The sequence below is a fragment of the Callospermophilus lateralis genome, chromosome 11 (genome assembly GCF_048772815.1).
Source record: "Callospermophilus lateralis isolate mCalLat2 chromosome 11, mCalLat2.hap1, whole genome shotgun sequence".
Taxonomy (NCBI): Eukaryota; Metazoa; Chordata; class Mammalia; order Rodentia; family Sciuridae; genus Callospermophilus; species Callospermophilus lateralis.
In genome coordinates, this window is record NC_135315.1 from 120599498 (window position 1) to 120614672 (window position 15175).

Sequence of the window (15175 nt, forward strand, 5' to 3'; positions counted from 1 at the left end):
TGCACATTCAGAGATGAGGGTGAGCAATTTTCAATGACAAATGAGGAGATTTTCAGCTCCACTCTGGAGGATGATCGTGGAAAACTGAATTCAGAACAGGGGCTAGTAGTAAAGTTTTTGATGTTAATAATTGTATTATAAGTATTATTTATTGGGAGTTTATAGCTCTGTGCTGTTTTGCTTGTTTTCTCCCACTGATCTTCACCTCCCTGCATCCTACTCAGTAGTGTTGGTATCACTGCTCTCATTTTACAGGTGGAAAAACCAAGAGTTATGTGACATGCTGGAGGTTATGAATTTGCAAGCGCTGAACACCTTTGCTTTGGTCAGAGCAATTACTTAATATTGGTGAATACAATTATGATATCCTAAATGTTCATCTTGCCCACTTTTTTTCCACTTTTACAATAAGCAGAGATAGCTTCCTTTCTAAAATGGGAAATATGTTCTATAATCTTTTAAGTTGGTGGAATACAATTCAAGTTTCTTGCCCTGCAGAAGTGTCCAAAGGCACCATACTGTTTTTGTGATTCAGATTCTGGGGACAACACAAACAAGATTCAACTGGTCTGGTTTTGTGACTCATTCTTGGATACAAACTATCCCATCAAAAGTGGTCAGCCAACTTTGGGCAAGACTATAGAAGAATGTAATTTCAGTTTATTTAATCTTTTGCTCCTGGTTTACATTTTCACATCCTGTTCAACTTCATTAATATGTCATAGATCACAAAGCTCACTGCAATAGAATGTGTGGAAAAGAAACACCCTAACTTCAAACAAGACGAAATCCTTTTAAGTATAAATATTCAAAGTAGTATGAGTATCAAAATACATTTTGTATCCCCAGTGATTTTTCTTTTTAATTGCCCAATCAACCAGTTTACAGATTTAATTCAAATGCTCAAGTGCCCATTTATATTTTGGGGATAAATGAAAGTGATCTTAGTATCCTTTGAATTTAAATTTTAACTTAAATACACTGTGAAAAATTTTGAAATTAGTCATTAAAATTAGCTCCAAATTGGTAGTAAACTTGTATTCAATGTGAGCTTTTAAAATTAGCTATCAGAAGAAAAGATTAGAAAATATACTCATAAGGAAACAATTGAAAAGTTTTCATTTTAATAGACATTTTCTCCTGTATTTAAAGTACTGTTCCTCAAATCATGTTATGAACTTAAAAGTTGTATTGGGGTAGGTTTGAGAGGGTAAGAAAAACTAAAGATTAATGGACATTACCTTCCTTGGTATGGTTTCTTCAGTTTCTAGATGTTTAGAAAATCACAGGGCTCATTCTTTAAATAAACCAACTATCATCCCTCATCTGCACCTTCCTCTCATCATCTCTTTCTCTTCTATCTAAATAACCTTAGGAGATAAAATTAATGCTTGAAACAATGAATCTTAGGCTGGAGATGTGGTTCAGTGGTAGAGCACTTGCCTGGCATGCAGGATGCCTGGGGTTTGATCCTCAGTACCACACACAAAACAAACCAAAAAACAAAAATATGGTTTAAAAAGTGAATCAAAAAAGAAAGGAATTAATTTGCAGGACAGATTCCAATAAGTTCTTCCTTTAATAGAGTTGAAAGACATGCAAAAAAATTAGATTATCTTCCCACATTGGGCAAGATTAAGTTTATGCTATCATTTCTAATTCCTTGCAAAGATCATTTGCAACATAAATTTCTAAATTCTAAATACAAAAAAAAAAACAGTCAATTTGATTGACCACATATTCTCACTAAGAAAACATACTGACAGTTAATCAGATCTGTTGACTCAAAAGCTAGAAACAAACAAAAGAAACATATCAGAATTTGGTGAGGTAGGGATACTCAATGTTCAGGGTTTCTGGATGGATACTCACAGGTCTCCACCTGAGAATGTACTTGGTGATGTGAGATGGTTCTGGTGCATTCCAATGGATGGGGTGAGAGTTGGGCTGACTGGGGGTCTCAGTGATAATTACTTGGACAGGACCAGATGTACCTAAAAATTTTATAAGATGAGATTTGGTTATATAGAGTATCCACTCCAATTTAAAATTTAATGTTCATGGATGTCATCATTAAAAATGGATTGCTTATCAGTTAATATTACTATAATAAAAATGATCTGGGCTTGGTTAAGCCTTTCACCTCCTGACACTGGAAATCAATGCAACAAATTCTTTCTTAGATGATTATTATTGTTCTTCAATTGAGAAACACAAATGTTTATAATAAACATTTTTTTAAAAATCTCCTTAATCTGTTTTCTTCTTTATTTTCAAAGGAAAATTGTGAAACAATTGTGAAATTGCTTTAACACAGACAATGTAATTCAGAACACAAACTTCATTTACTGATTATATTGTTTCCTTTAAAGAAAATTCTAATTTGTGAAAGTTTCATTACCAAAGACTCTGCTATCTGAGAAGAAAACAACATTCCAAAGGCCATATGACATGATGTAAAACAAACACATTTCTAAATGGTGTCGAATCTTAGGCAAATAGACAAAGGTAATAATTAAAAACCCAGTTTTATTTCTCATCAGCCTAAGCATTCTGTCAGTTTGGAAAAAGAAATCTAGCTTTATTTCTATTCAAAAAGTATACTCTAAAATCACACCACTGGGGGATCCAACATGGCGGCCGGCGAGGAAGCAGCACTTTCAATATCTCCACATTAACGGGATCAGAATCACCCATTAAAACAGCTACATTCTACCTACTGAGGATCTTCTAGCAAAATTCCGTTGAAAGGAGACCTGCCGAGAATTAGTAAGTTTATTAGACGTGACAGTTTGCCCCAGACAAGTGAAACTTGACCGGCAGCGCGGGCTCAGAGTCCAATCCCGCGGCCACCCGCCGCTTCTGCAAGCGGCAGGCGGCCCAGAGCAGTGCGGCAGAAGGGTCCCCGCCCGGCCAGCAGACAGCTCCCGCCATCCCGGCTACCCTGGCGGCCCTGCTCTCGTTCGGCGAACAGCCACCCCACCCGGCTGGTTCTTAGCCACGCGGCTGCAGTCACCCGGCTTTACAAGCGGCCCCCGGCGGCCCTGCTCGGCGAGAAGGGTCCCCTCCCTGCCGGCAGACAGCTCCCGCCATTCCGCTCTTGCTCTGCAAACAGCCACACCGCCCGCCTGGTTCTTAGCCACGAGGCTGCAGCCGCCCGGCTTTACAAGCGCCCCCAGCGGCCCTGCTCGTCGAGAAGGGTCCCTGCCCGGCCGGCAGACAGCTCCCACCATCCCGGCACTCCTGGCGGCCCGCCCGCTCTGCGAAGGGTCACCCCACCCGGCTCTTAGCCACGCGGGTGCCATCTGCCTGGCTCTGTGGGCGCCCCCGGCGGCCCAGCGCAGCCAGAAGGGTCCCCGCCTGGCCCGACAGAAGGCCCGGGCCCTTCCGGGTCTGGTAACGGCCCTGCCCACCCAGGAAAGGGCTCCCCCCCTTGAGAGGATGGGAAGGAAATCTAACCAAGCCTCTATGAATTAGCAAACTGGGATCTAAAACCAGAGATTGTGTCAGACCAGAGACAAGCCAGTTACACCTCTCCCTTCGGTCACTCCTGCAAGGAGCCAGGGGCCCGCCATAGCAGAGAGGGGAAGTCACCAAAGATCGGCCAAAAAGATTCCTTCCAAGCGGATTCTAAATTAGCAGGAGCGGCGAGGGAGCCGGCCGGAGCTGGCGGGAACCGCGGCAGCGGCACGGGAACCGGCGGGAGCTGAGGCGGCACTGACGCAGGAGCCGGCGGGAGCCGCGCGGCGCGGGTCTCCCAGCTACCGCTCCCACCAGTGCTGACAACTGAGGTCTCTTGCACCAGATACGGGGGTGTGGCTACCAGAAGGTAAGCAAATTTGCTGGGGGTTCTCAGCCCCAAGCTCTACAAACTTAGGGCCTGAGGGAGGCAAACAAGGAGAGTGTGCCCAGGCACTAATGAAACAGCTGCTCCACGCGTGTGCAAGGTAGGCGGAACCGTGACCACCGACAAAACAGGCCCAGTGGCCCGCCAAATACATCGCCCCGGTCGGGGGAGGGGCAGAGCCGCCACCAGCGCCTTTTAGGTAGACAGATCTGCAACGGACAGAGAGAACAGGCCTAGTGGCCAGCGGAGGGGCAAAGCCGCTGCTCACGCCTGCAAGGTAGGCGGACCTGTGACCACCGAAAGAACAGGCCCATCGAAAGTACAGGTACAGCGGCCTCCTGGCATGGAAGGCACATTGCCTCAATTGGAGGAGGGGCAGAGCCACCGCCAAAGCCTGCGAGGGAGACTTTGCAGCTATACAAGAGCAATATAAATATATAGGGGGAAAAATCAATAACACAACAGTTTCACCAAGCAGAAAGAAACGCGATCAGTATGAAAAGACAAGGAAAGAAAGGACCACAAGCAATGCAGGTCAACTCAACTTTAGAAGAGGTAATATCTGCAGCAGATGGAATGTCAGATAAAGAATTCAGGATATACATGCTTCAGATGATCTGGAGTCTCAAGGAAGACATTAGACAGCAAAATCAGACAATGAAAGACCACTTCGACCACTTCGACAATGAATTACATAAACAAATCCAAGAAGCAAAAGATCAATTATACAGGGAGATAGAGGTTATAAAAAACAAACAAACAGAAATCCTGGAAATGCAGGAAACAATAAACCAACTTAAAAACTCAATTGAGAATACTACCAGCAGAGTAGAACACTTAGAAGATAGAACATCAGACAATGAAGACAAAGTATTTCAACTGGAGAAGAACATAGACAGCTCAGCAAAGCTGTTAAGAAACCATGAGCAGAACATTCAAGAAATATGGGATAAAATAAAGAGACCCAACTTAAGGGTCATGGGGATACAGGAAGGTATTGAGGTCCAAACCAAAGGAATGAGCAATCTATTCAACGAAATAATACGAGAAAACTTCCCAGACTTGAAGAATGAGACAGAATCCCAAATCCTAGAAGCCTACAGGACGCCGAATGTGCAAAATCATAAGAGATCCACACCTAGACACATTATAATGAAGATGCCCAACATACAGAATAAGGAGAGAATTTTAAAAGCTACAAGAGAAAGGAAGCAGATTACATTTTGGGGTAAACCAATCAGGATAACAGCTGATCTTTCAACACAGACTCTGAAAGCTAGAAGATCCTGGAATAACATATTTCAAACACTGAAAGAAAAGGGGTTCCAACCAAGAATTGTGTATCCCGCGAAATTAAGCTTCAGGATGGAAGATGAAATTAAAACCTTCCATGATAAACAAAAGTTAAAAGAATTTGCAGCTAGAAAACCATCTCTTCAAAACATCCTTGGCAAAATATTACAGGAAGAGGAAATGGAAAATATCAATGAAAACCAACAGCGGGAGGTAGTACAGTAAAGGTGGGGGGGAATAATCAAAGAGGAAAACAAACCATGTTTAGTAACATAAATAAACAAATATGGCTGGAAGAACAACCCGTATCTCAATAATAACTCTAAATGTTAATGGCTTAAACTCACCAATTAAGAGACACAGGCTAGCAGAATGGATCACTAAACAAGACCCAACAATATGCTGCCTTCAGGAGACGCATTTGATAGGAAAAGACATACATAGACTGAAGGTGAAAGGTTGGGAAAAATCATATCACTCATATGGACTTCGGAAACAAGCAGGAGTGTCCATACTCATTTCAAATAAAATAGATTTCAAGCCAAAGTTAATCAAAAGGGATGAAGAGGGACACTACATACTTCTCAAGGAAACCATACACCAACAAGACATAACAATCATAAATATATATGCCCCAAACAATGGTGCAGCTATGTTCATCAAACAAACTCTTCTCAAGTTCAAGAGTCTAATAGACCACCATACAATAATCATGGGAGACTTCAACACACCTCTCTCACCACTGGACAGATCTTCCAAACAAAAGTTGAATAAGGAAACTATAGAGCTCAATAACACAATTAATAACCTAGACTTAATTGACATATATAGAATATACCACCCAACATCAAGCAGTTACACTTTTTTCTCAGCAGCACATGGATCCTTCTCAAAAATAGATCATATATTATGTCACAGGGCAACTCTTAGACAATATAAAGGAGTAGAGATAATACCATGCATATTATCTGATCATAATGGAATGAAATTGAAAATCAACGATAAAAGAAGTAAGGAAAAATCATGCATCACTTGGAGAATGAGCAATAGGTTACTGAATGATCAATGGGTTATAGAAGACATCAAGGAGGAAATTAAAAAATTCTTAGAGATAAATGAAAACACAGACACAACATATCGGAATCTATGGGACACATTGAAAGCAGTTCTAAGAGGAAAATTTATTGCTTGGAGTTCATTCCTTAAAAAAAGAAAAAACCAACAAATAAATGATCTAAAACTTCAACTCAAAATCCTAGAAAAAGAAGAGCAAAACAACAGCAAAAGAAGTAGAAGACAAGAAATAATTAAAATCAGAGCTGAAATTAATGAAATCGAAACGAAAGAAACAATTGAAAAAATTGACAAAACTAAAAGTTGGTTCTTTGAAAAAATAAATAAAATCGACAGACCCTTAGCCACGCTAACAAAGAGAAGAAGAGAGAGAACTCAAATTACCAGCATACAGGATGAAAAAGGCAATATCACAACAGACACTTCAGAAATACAGAAGATTATCAGAAATTATTTTGAATCCTTATACTCCAATAAAATAGAAGATAGTGAAGGCATCGATAAATTTCTTAAGTCATATGATTTGCCCAGATTGAGTCAGGAGGATATTGACAACCTAAACAGACCAATATCAATTGAGGAAATAGAAGATACCATCAAAAGACTACCAACTAAGAAAAGCCCAGGACCGGATGGGTATACAGCAGAGTTTTTCAAAACCTTTAAAGAGGAACTAATACCAATACTTTTCAAGCTATTTCAGGAAATAGAAAAAGAGGGAGAACTTCCAAATTCATTCTATGAGGCCAACATCACCCTGATTCCTAAACCAGACAAAGACACTTCAAAGAAAGAAAACTACAGACCAATATCTCTAATGAACCTAGATGCAAAAATCCTCAATAAACTTCTGGCGAACCGGATACAAAAACATATCAAAAAAATTGTGCACCATGATCAGGTGGGATTTATCCCTGGGATGCAAGGTTGGTTCAATATACGGAAATCAATAAATGTTATTCACCACATCAACAGGCTTAAAAATAAGAACCATATGGTCATCTCGATAGATGCGGAAAAAGCATTCGACAAAGTACAGCATCCCTTTATGTTCAAAACTCTAGAAAAACTAGGGATAACAGGAACATACCTCAACATTGTAAAAGCAATCTATGCTAAGCCTCAGGCTAGCATCATTCTGAATGGAGAAAAACTGAAGGCATTCCCTCTAAAATCTGGAACAAGACAGGGATGCCCTCTCTCACCACTTCTGTTCAACATAGTTCTCGAATCACTGGCCAGACCAATTAGACAGACGAAAGAAATTAAAGGCATAAAAATAGGAAAAGAAGAACTCAAATTATCACTATTTGCAGATGACATGATTCTATACCTAGCAGACCCAAAAGGGTCTACAAAGAAACTATTAGAGCTAATAAATGAATTCAGCAAAGTGGCAGGCTATAAAATCAACACGCATAAATCAAAGGCATTCCTGTATATCAGCAACAAATCCTCTGAAATGGAAATGAGGACAACCACCCCATTCACAATATCCTCAAAGAAAATAAAATACTTGGGAATCAACCTAACAAAAGACGTGAAAGACTTATACAATGAAAACTACAGAACCCTAAAGAGAGAAATAGAAGAAGATCTTAGAAGATGGAAAAATATACTCTGTTCATGGATAGGTAGAAGTAACATCATCAAAATGGCGATATTACCAAAAGTTCTCTATAGGTTTAATGCAATGCCAATCAAAATCCCAACGGCATTTCTTGTAGAAATAGAGAAAGCAATCATGAAATTCATATGGAAAAATAAAAGACCCAGAATAGCAAAAACAATTCTAAGCAGGAAATGTGAATCAGGCGGTATAGCTATACCAGACTTCAAACTATACTACAGAGCAATAGTAACAAAAACAGCATGGTACTGCTACCAAAACAGGCAGGTGGACCAATGGTACAGAATAGAGGACACAGAAACCAATCCACAAAACTACAACTATCTTATATTTGATAAAGGGGCTAAAAGCATGCAATGGAAGAAGGATAGCATCTTCAACAAATGGTGTTGGGAAAACTGGAAATCCATATGCAACAAAATGAAACTGAATCCCTTTCTCTCGCCATGCACAAAAGTTAACTCAAAGTGGATCAAGGAACTTGATATCAAATCAGAGACATGGCGTCTGATAGAAGAAAAAGTTGGCTATGATCTACATACTGTGGGGTCGGGCTCCAAATTCCTCAATAGGACACCCATAGCACAACAGTTAATAACTAGAATCAACAAATGGGACTTACTCAAACTAAAAAGTTTTTTCTCAGCAAGAGAAACAATAAGAGAGGTAAATAGGGAGCCTACGTCCTGGGAACAAATCTTTACTCCTCACACTTCAGACAGAGCCCTAATATCCAGAATATACAAAGAACTAAAAAAATTAGACAATGAGATAACGAATAACCCAGTCAACAAATGGGCCAAGGACCTGAACAGAAATTTCTCAGAGGAGGACATACAATCAATCAACAAGTATATGAAAAAATGCTCACCATCTCTAGCAGTCAGAGAAATGCAAATCAAAACCACCCTAAGATACCATCTCACTCCAGTAAGATTGGCAGCCATTAGGAAGTCAAACAGCAACAAGTGCTGGCGAGGATGTGGGGAAAAGGGTACTCTTGTACATTGCTGGTGGGACTGCAAATTGGTGCGGCCAATTTGGAAAGCAGTATGGAGATTTCTTGGAAAGCTCGGAATGGAACCACCATTTGATCCAGCTATTCCACTACTCGGTCTATTCCCTAAAGACCTAAAAAGAGCACACTATAGGGACACTGCTACATCCATGTTCATAGCAGCACAATTCACAATAGCAAGACTGTGGAACCAACCTAGATGCCCTTCAATAGACGAATGGATAAAAAAAATGTGGCATTTATACACAATGGAGTATTACTCTGCATTAAGAAATGACAAAATCATAGAATTTGGAGGGAAATGGATGGCATTAGAGCAGATTATGGTAAGTGAAGCTAGCCAATCCCTTAAAAACAAATGCCAAATGTCTTCTTTGATATAAGGAGAGTAACTAAGAACAGAGTAGGGAAGAAGAGCATGAGAAGAAGATTAACATTAAACAGGGATGAGAGGTGGGAGGGAAAGGGAGAGAGAAGGGAAATTGCATGGAAATGGAAGGAGACCCTCAGGGGTATACAAAATTACATACAAGAGGAAGTGAGGGGAAAGGAAGGAAAATATAAGGGGGAGAAATGAATTACAGTAGAGGGGGTAGAGAGAGAAGAGGGGAGGGGAGGGGGGAGGGGGGATAGTAGAGGATAGGAAAGGCAGCAGAATACAACAGACTCCAGAATGGCAATATGTAAATCAATGGTTGTGCAACTGAAGTGATTCTGCAATCTGTATATGGGGTAAAAATGGGAGTTCATATCCCACTTGAATCAAAGTGTGAAATATGATATATCAAGAACTATGTAATGTTTTGAACAACCTACAATAAAAATTAATTAAAAAAAATCACACCACTGGCCAAATTATTGAAAGATCAAAAATTTTTTTTCAAAAGGAGTTAACAACTAAAATGACATTATGAAGTACATAATAAATTCAATGTTTCCACATCTTGGCATGTGTGACTGTTATGGACTTGGTTCTTTTGTTTAAGAAAAAGGAAAAATAAGGAAAAAGGATCAATTTATTAATACAATAGACTCCACTTAGGATAAAACAAAACAGTCCTGAAATATTTAGGTTTATAGAACAGAAAACTATCTTTCTCTTAAACTCTGTATTCTCTATAATGTCAGCCAATGTTCAATTTTCTAGAAATAAAAAAAAGTTCTTTGTAATAAATAACCTTTCCAAGAATTTTGTATGTTTAATAAAGCACTTCACCGGATTATTAACAGATTTAAGTTTCCTGAAAAGTCTCAGGGAAAAGTATATTTATTTTCGAATATATAGAAACTTATTTATAAATGTATTTAGTATCTTAGCCATTAAATTATCTTTGAAAACAAAGTATTCTCTACCAGAATAATTATCTAACTTGTAAATCTAGGTATACTTAAAAGTCCTAGAATAATACACTGACTCTCATGCGGGTAAAAATTCAAAGTTGGTTGGAAATCCAAATATTCTTTGAAACTTAATTTCATTGAGGGTACATATTTCCTGACCACATGGCTATCAAAGTTCATGTATAAAATTCACAGTTTTCCATTCTAAAGTGACATATATTTCACAGAACATGCAGGATGTTTGCTTTAATCAATTGGCATAAGTTACATGACCCTCTTTGAAACATTCCTCTGTTCATGGAGATTCTCATAAATATGAATATGTTTTTAAAGATAAATATTTAAGAAAAGTTTTAGAGATGTGAGTATTTAAAGTACTTTCATATAAGTCCGTAAATAGAGGAATATCAGATCCTTAAGTTATTTATGATAATTGGCATTAGGTTTTATAAATATTGATCCTTGAAAGAAATCCTACTACAAACTCTTCAGAGAAAGAGACACTAGGTATACATTTTATTTAGGGTGTCAATCATGACTTTGAGGTGGGGGAAGTGTATGAAGAATGAACGTATATGAAGATAGTTTTTAAAAAGACAATACAAGTCACCTTTAAGAATAGTTATACTGCCATGTCCACAAGGACACTAGGAGGAGGCTGACAAAGGGAAATGAAGGGATATGGGAAAAGGTTACCATGATGGTTTGACCCTAGCCAAAGAGAAGCACACTAGAGTCGCACTTTTTCCTTCATTGTTCTGAAATTCTAGGTTTTAATGTTGAGGTTTATGCTGTGGCACACCTTTAATGGAATTGCACTGAATAACAAATGGGGACTTTGCATATTTTTGCTCAAGAAGCAAAGAAACTGTGTCACTTATTTGTGAAGTCAATTAAATTCCTTTTAATCACCACACTCTACTTTATACTACATACAATTCAGATACCATTGACAATTTTTAATTTTTGACCTTTATCTATTAATTTTTTTTTTGGTGATGCTGGATTGAATCCAGGGACTCCCATGTGCTAATAAGCAAGCTCTCTACCAATGAGCTACATCACCAGCCGTTTTTAAATTTTATTTTGAAACAAGGTCTCACAAAATTTCCCAGACTGGCCTTGAACTTGAGATTCTCCTACCTCACCCTTTACAGTAGCTAGGATTACAGTGTGCATAGCCACGCTGGATTTGCTCATTCTTTTAATATTGGCTGGTTGGCACAAATTCTCCAATTAACCTCTCTGGCATATAGTAGCAATATACTGCCAATAATTCACCACCAAAATCTTTATTCCCTTTCTTCTTTAGTATGATCAAATAAACAATAAAGTAGTTAAGATAGACACCAGGTCTACCCTTATAAAAACAGCTTAAAATAAAGTCAAAATGAATAATTTCCAGTAACGGTGACCCTGTAGAAGGTAAATATTCATGATTTTTAGATTCAGTCACTTTTTCCTCTATTTAATTTGCTAAACTCTGTGTTCTCCTAGTTGCTTATTAACAAACCAAAAGCCATGTATCTTTTGCTAGTTTGAACAACTCTAACAATCCTCTGTAGGAGGAACAAACACAACAGGGCTCAGAGACTATCTGTTGGTGATCTGTTGTCCCTTTATTCTTTCCACACTCTTAAAGCACCACATGCTTCACATGAGCCATTGAGCAAAGAGATAAACACCTACGAATAAGGCTGAGCCCCTTTCCCCAAGGTCTCCCCTGCGTAATGGATACCTGACCCTCCTCTTTTTCAGATAACAGAAACAAAGGCATCAGGTAAAACTACAACCAAAAGACTCCTTTCCACCCCAATTACATCTCTAACAGATCCACCTAAATGCAAGCAAGCAGGTGTGTGGACAGGTTTATTTAAAAAAAAAAAATAGAGGAAAGATTTCTGTAAATCACTCAGGAAAAAATAGTTTCCAACAATTGCCACATCAATTTCAGTAATCATAAACATAAAAACAAGAATATTTCTTTACAAGGTTCTATCCTCTGGTTGCATCATTTAAAATAAACTCAATGTATATTTTCCGAAACTATAGTGCTTTTGTAATCAGATGTAAACTATATTAGTTTTTTGTTTACTTTTTTTTTGATACCAGGGATTGAACCAAGAGGTTCTTAACCACAGAGTCATATCCCCAGCCCTTTTTTATTTTTTAGTTTGAAACAAGGTCTCACTAAATTGCTGAGGCTGCTTTGAATTTGAAATCCTCCTGCCTCAGCCTCCTGATCCACTGGGATTACAGATGTATGCCACAGTGCCTAGCTAAATTAAAAAAAAATTAAGGTGATTCTTTAGCCTAAATCTATCAAGAAACACAACTTAAAGGGCAGGTGGGTCTGTGCCCTGAGCATATGCAGTCACCTTCTCCAGACCTGATAATGTCTGAAGATTGGCAAGAGCTAAATCTCCCAGGGTCATAGAAAGGATGCAATGGTGAATGTTATTTAGGATCACAAACTGTCAGATTATTAGTGTGGAAGGAATTTTGAAGGTAATTAGCTACAATCCCCCCTGTTTACAGATGAGGAAATGGAGAACAGAAGCTTGACTGCTATCCCTTTGGTAACACATAGAGTTTAGACCCAAGGTTTGGCTAATGCTGCCTTTGGCCAAATGGCTCCCATAGCTCATTCCCTGTGAGAGAGACTCTGTTATCATGTTCCACAGAAAGAAAATCAATTAAATTTTAATTTCTGTCATATACAGATTCTGACACCCCTAAAATATTTTTCTTTCTGATGTGGGCCATATTCTCTCTAAAATTAATAGAGATTTGGGAGATTTTATACCTCAGATTTTGCTCACAAAACTGATGCTGAATAAGTAGACTTTCATAATTGAATGTTTTATTATAATCACTCAGCAAATTTTAAAAATTTTAAATTTCCCCCAAATGAATTCATAACACCTATAGTTAGGCATGATGTCTTTGTGTCCTGAAAAAAAACAGCAACAACATTTGAGGGTGTTTGAACTGTGTAGGCAAAGATGACCAAGTTACTCAACTCTTGGCCCAGGATACTTTGTTCTACATTCTAACTGATCAAACAAATGAAAGCTTTACACCAAGAGGGCCTAGGTGACCTGGGGAGCGAACACATGCCCCGTGTTGCACTTCATCCCCTCTCTAGGCAACTTCTCTGTCAAGAACCAGGATAGAAAGCCCCAAACCTCCAGCACCACTCACTCCATGGTTTCTGTTTCCATGAATGGGTATGAAGATAAAATGAGTCAGTGTTATAACCTAGAGGAGCGTTCTACTATATAAAAAAGAAAATTACATATATATGCCTGTTCAGAGTCTTCGTACCTTTCACTGGATAGATTGGGTGGGGGAGAAAGGAAAATCATTTTATTCAAAAATTTAATCCATTTTTAGACAATGATATGAGAAATGGATGGAAAAGAGAGAAGCCCGCGCCTTGGACCTCAGAGTATGATGAGTACTAGTGCTGCTTGCGGTTTTATAACAACTGACAGTTCCCACTGACAGTTACAGAGCTGCTTACCTGGATAGGCCTGCAAGGGCTGGCAGTGCCACTCCCCAATGCCACGGCCATAGCAGTAGCACTGGTACCTGATACCATGCACATGTTTCTCCCATGAGTCTCCAATTTGATAAAATGTCTGGGTTTCTTAATCCTGGCAATGATCTAGAATACAAGCAAGGAAAAGATAAATAGCCTTGAAGATTTGAGTCTACCAAGTAAATTTCAGGGTGCTAGAGCATGCATTCTTGGAAATTTGAATAAAAATGTCCAACTCTCCTTATAATTATATGCAGTTAAAAAACACTTTGTTCACATTCTTTGCCTTACAGAATTATTAGTTTAAAAAATATCCATTGGAAGGAATATTTAGTTTTCTTAAAACGGATATGTTTCTGAGTAAAAATGAAAAGAATAAGATCAGTATCAGTCTGAGCATTAATTTCTTTTAAAGAGTGAGAGAGTGAGAAAGAGGAATAGAGAGAGAGAGAATTTTTTAATATTTATTTTTTAGTTTTCGGCAGACACAACCTCTTTGTATGTGGTGCTGAGGATCGAACCCGGGCCGCACGCATTCCAGGCGATCGCGCTACCACTTGAGCCACATCCCCAGCCCCTGAGCATTAATTTTTTAAAAATTACATATTTTATTTTAATGATATCAATGTAACTGGCTTGCCATTTGAATAGCTAGGATAATTTTGCAATAATTTCACTTTATATACTTCCTTAAAATCTGGGGGAACTACATTTTAACTACGAGTACCCACTGAGCAGCTTCTAAGAAAACCTTCCCAGCTTGGTCAATCTTAGTTTGTTTTCATGGTGAGCAACTTGCTTCTTTCACTAAAGAAGTATTAATGAATTACCCTAAACTTTGGAGCACTAGGAACACAGCTCTTTTAAGATCCAACCTTTCCTCTTTGCTCAGTGCTAATTTAAAAGAAAGCCAAAAAATGGAGTGTTCTAGAAGGAGGTAGCGCTGGCATACTTCTTTGCCCATATTAATGCACGTTCAGCAAATAAAAGTGCCTTTTCCTAACATGAGTCAGAACTAAAGAATTAAATTTATTGAATTAAAATAGATGATTACCACTATTGAGACAGAGAAGACTTTGCAAAGCTCTGTAAACAGCTGGGCAAACTCTGGATCAACTTCCGTCATGTAGCATTGAATAGCTTTCCTTATCTAAAAATGACTGGCCATGATTCATACCCAAAACCATCCCAGGAGAAGGGCTACTCACCAATGGGATCACACTGCCATTGGCCTCGGCCCTGACCAAAGCAGGTACAGTTCAGCATGTGTCCCTCTTCATGTTGCTTGTGGAATGTGTCATTCACGTTGTAAGTGATGTCATCAACAATGCACTGATCTGTTTAGAGAATAGTTAGATGGGTGAGGAACTTTTAAAATCTCACTGACAAAACAAAATGAATTAAACTTTTCAAAGCATATTCCCCCCT

General features: G+C 38.7%; 1 protein-coding gene across 1 annotated transcript in view; it reads right to left on the reverse strand.

Moving 5' to 3' along the window:
* Positions 1 to 15175, reverse strand: part of LOC143410789 (fibronectin-like) — a 62483-nt gene that overhangs the window by 32354 nt on the left and 14954 nt on the right. The window contains 3 exon segments of the mRNA XM_076871509.1: positions 1873 to 1994; positions 13730 to 13873; positions 14956 to 15084. Of these exon segments, the coding sequence (XP_076727624.1) occupies positions 1873 to 1994; positions 13730 to 13873; positions 14956 to 15084 (395 nt within the window).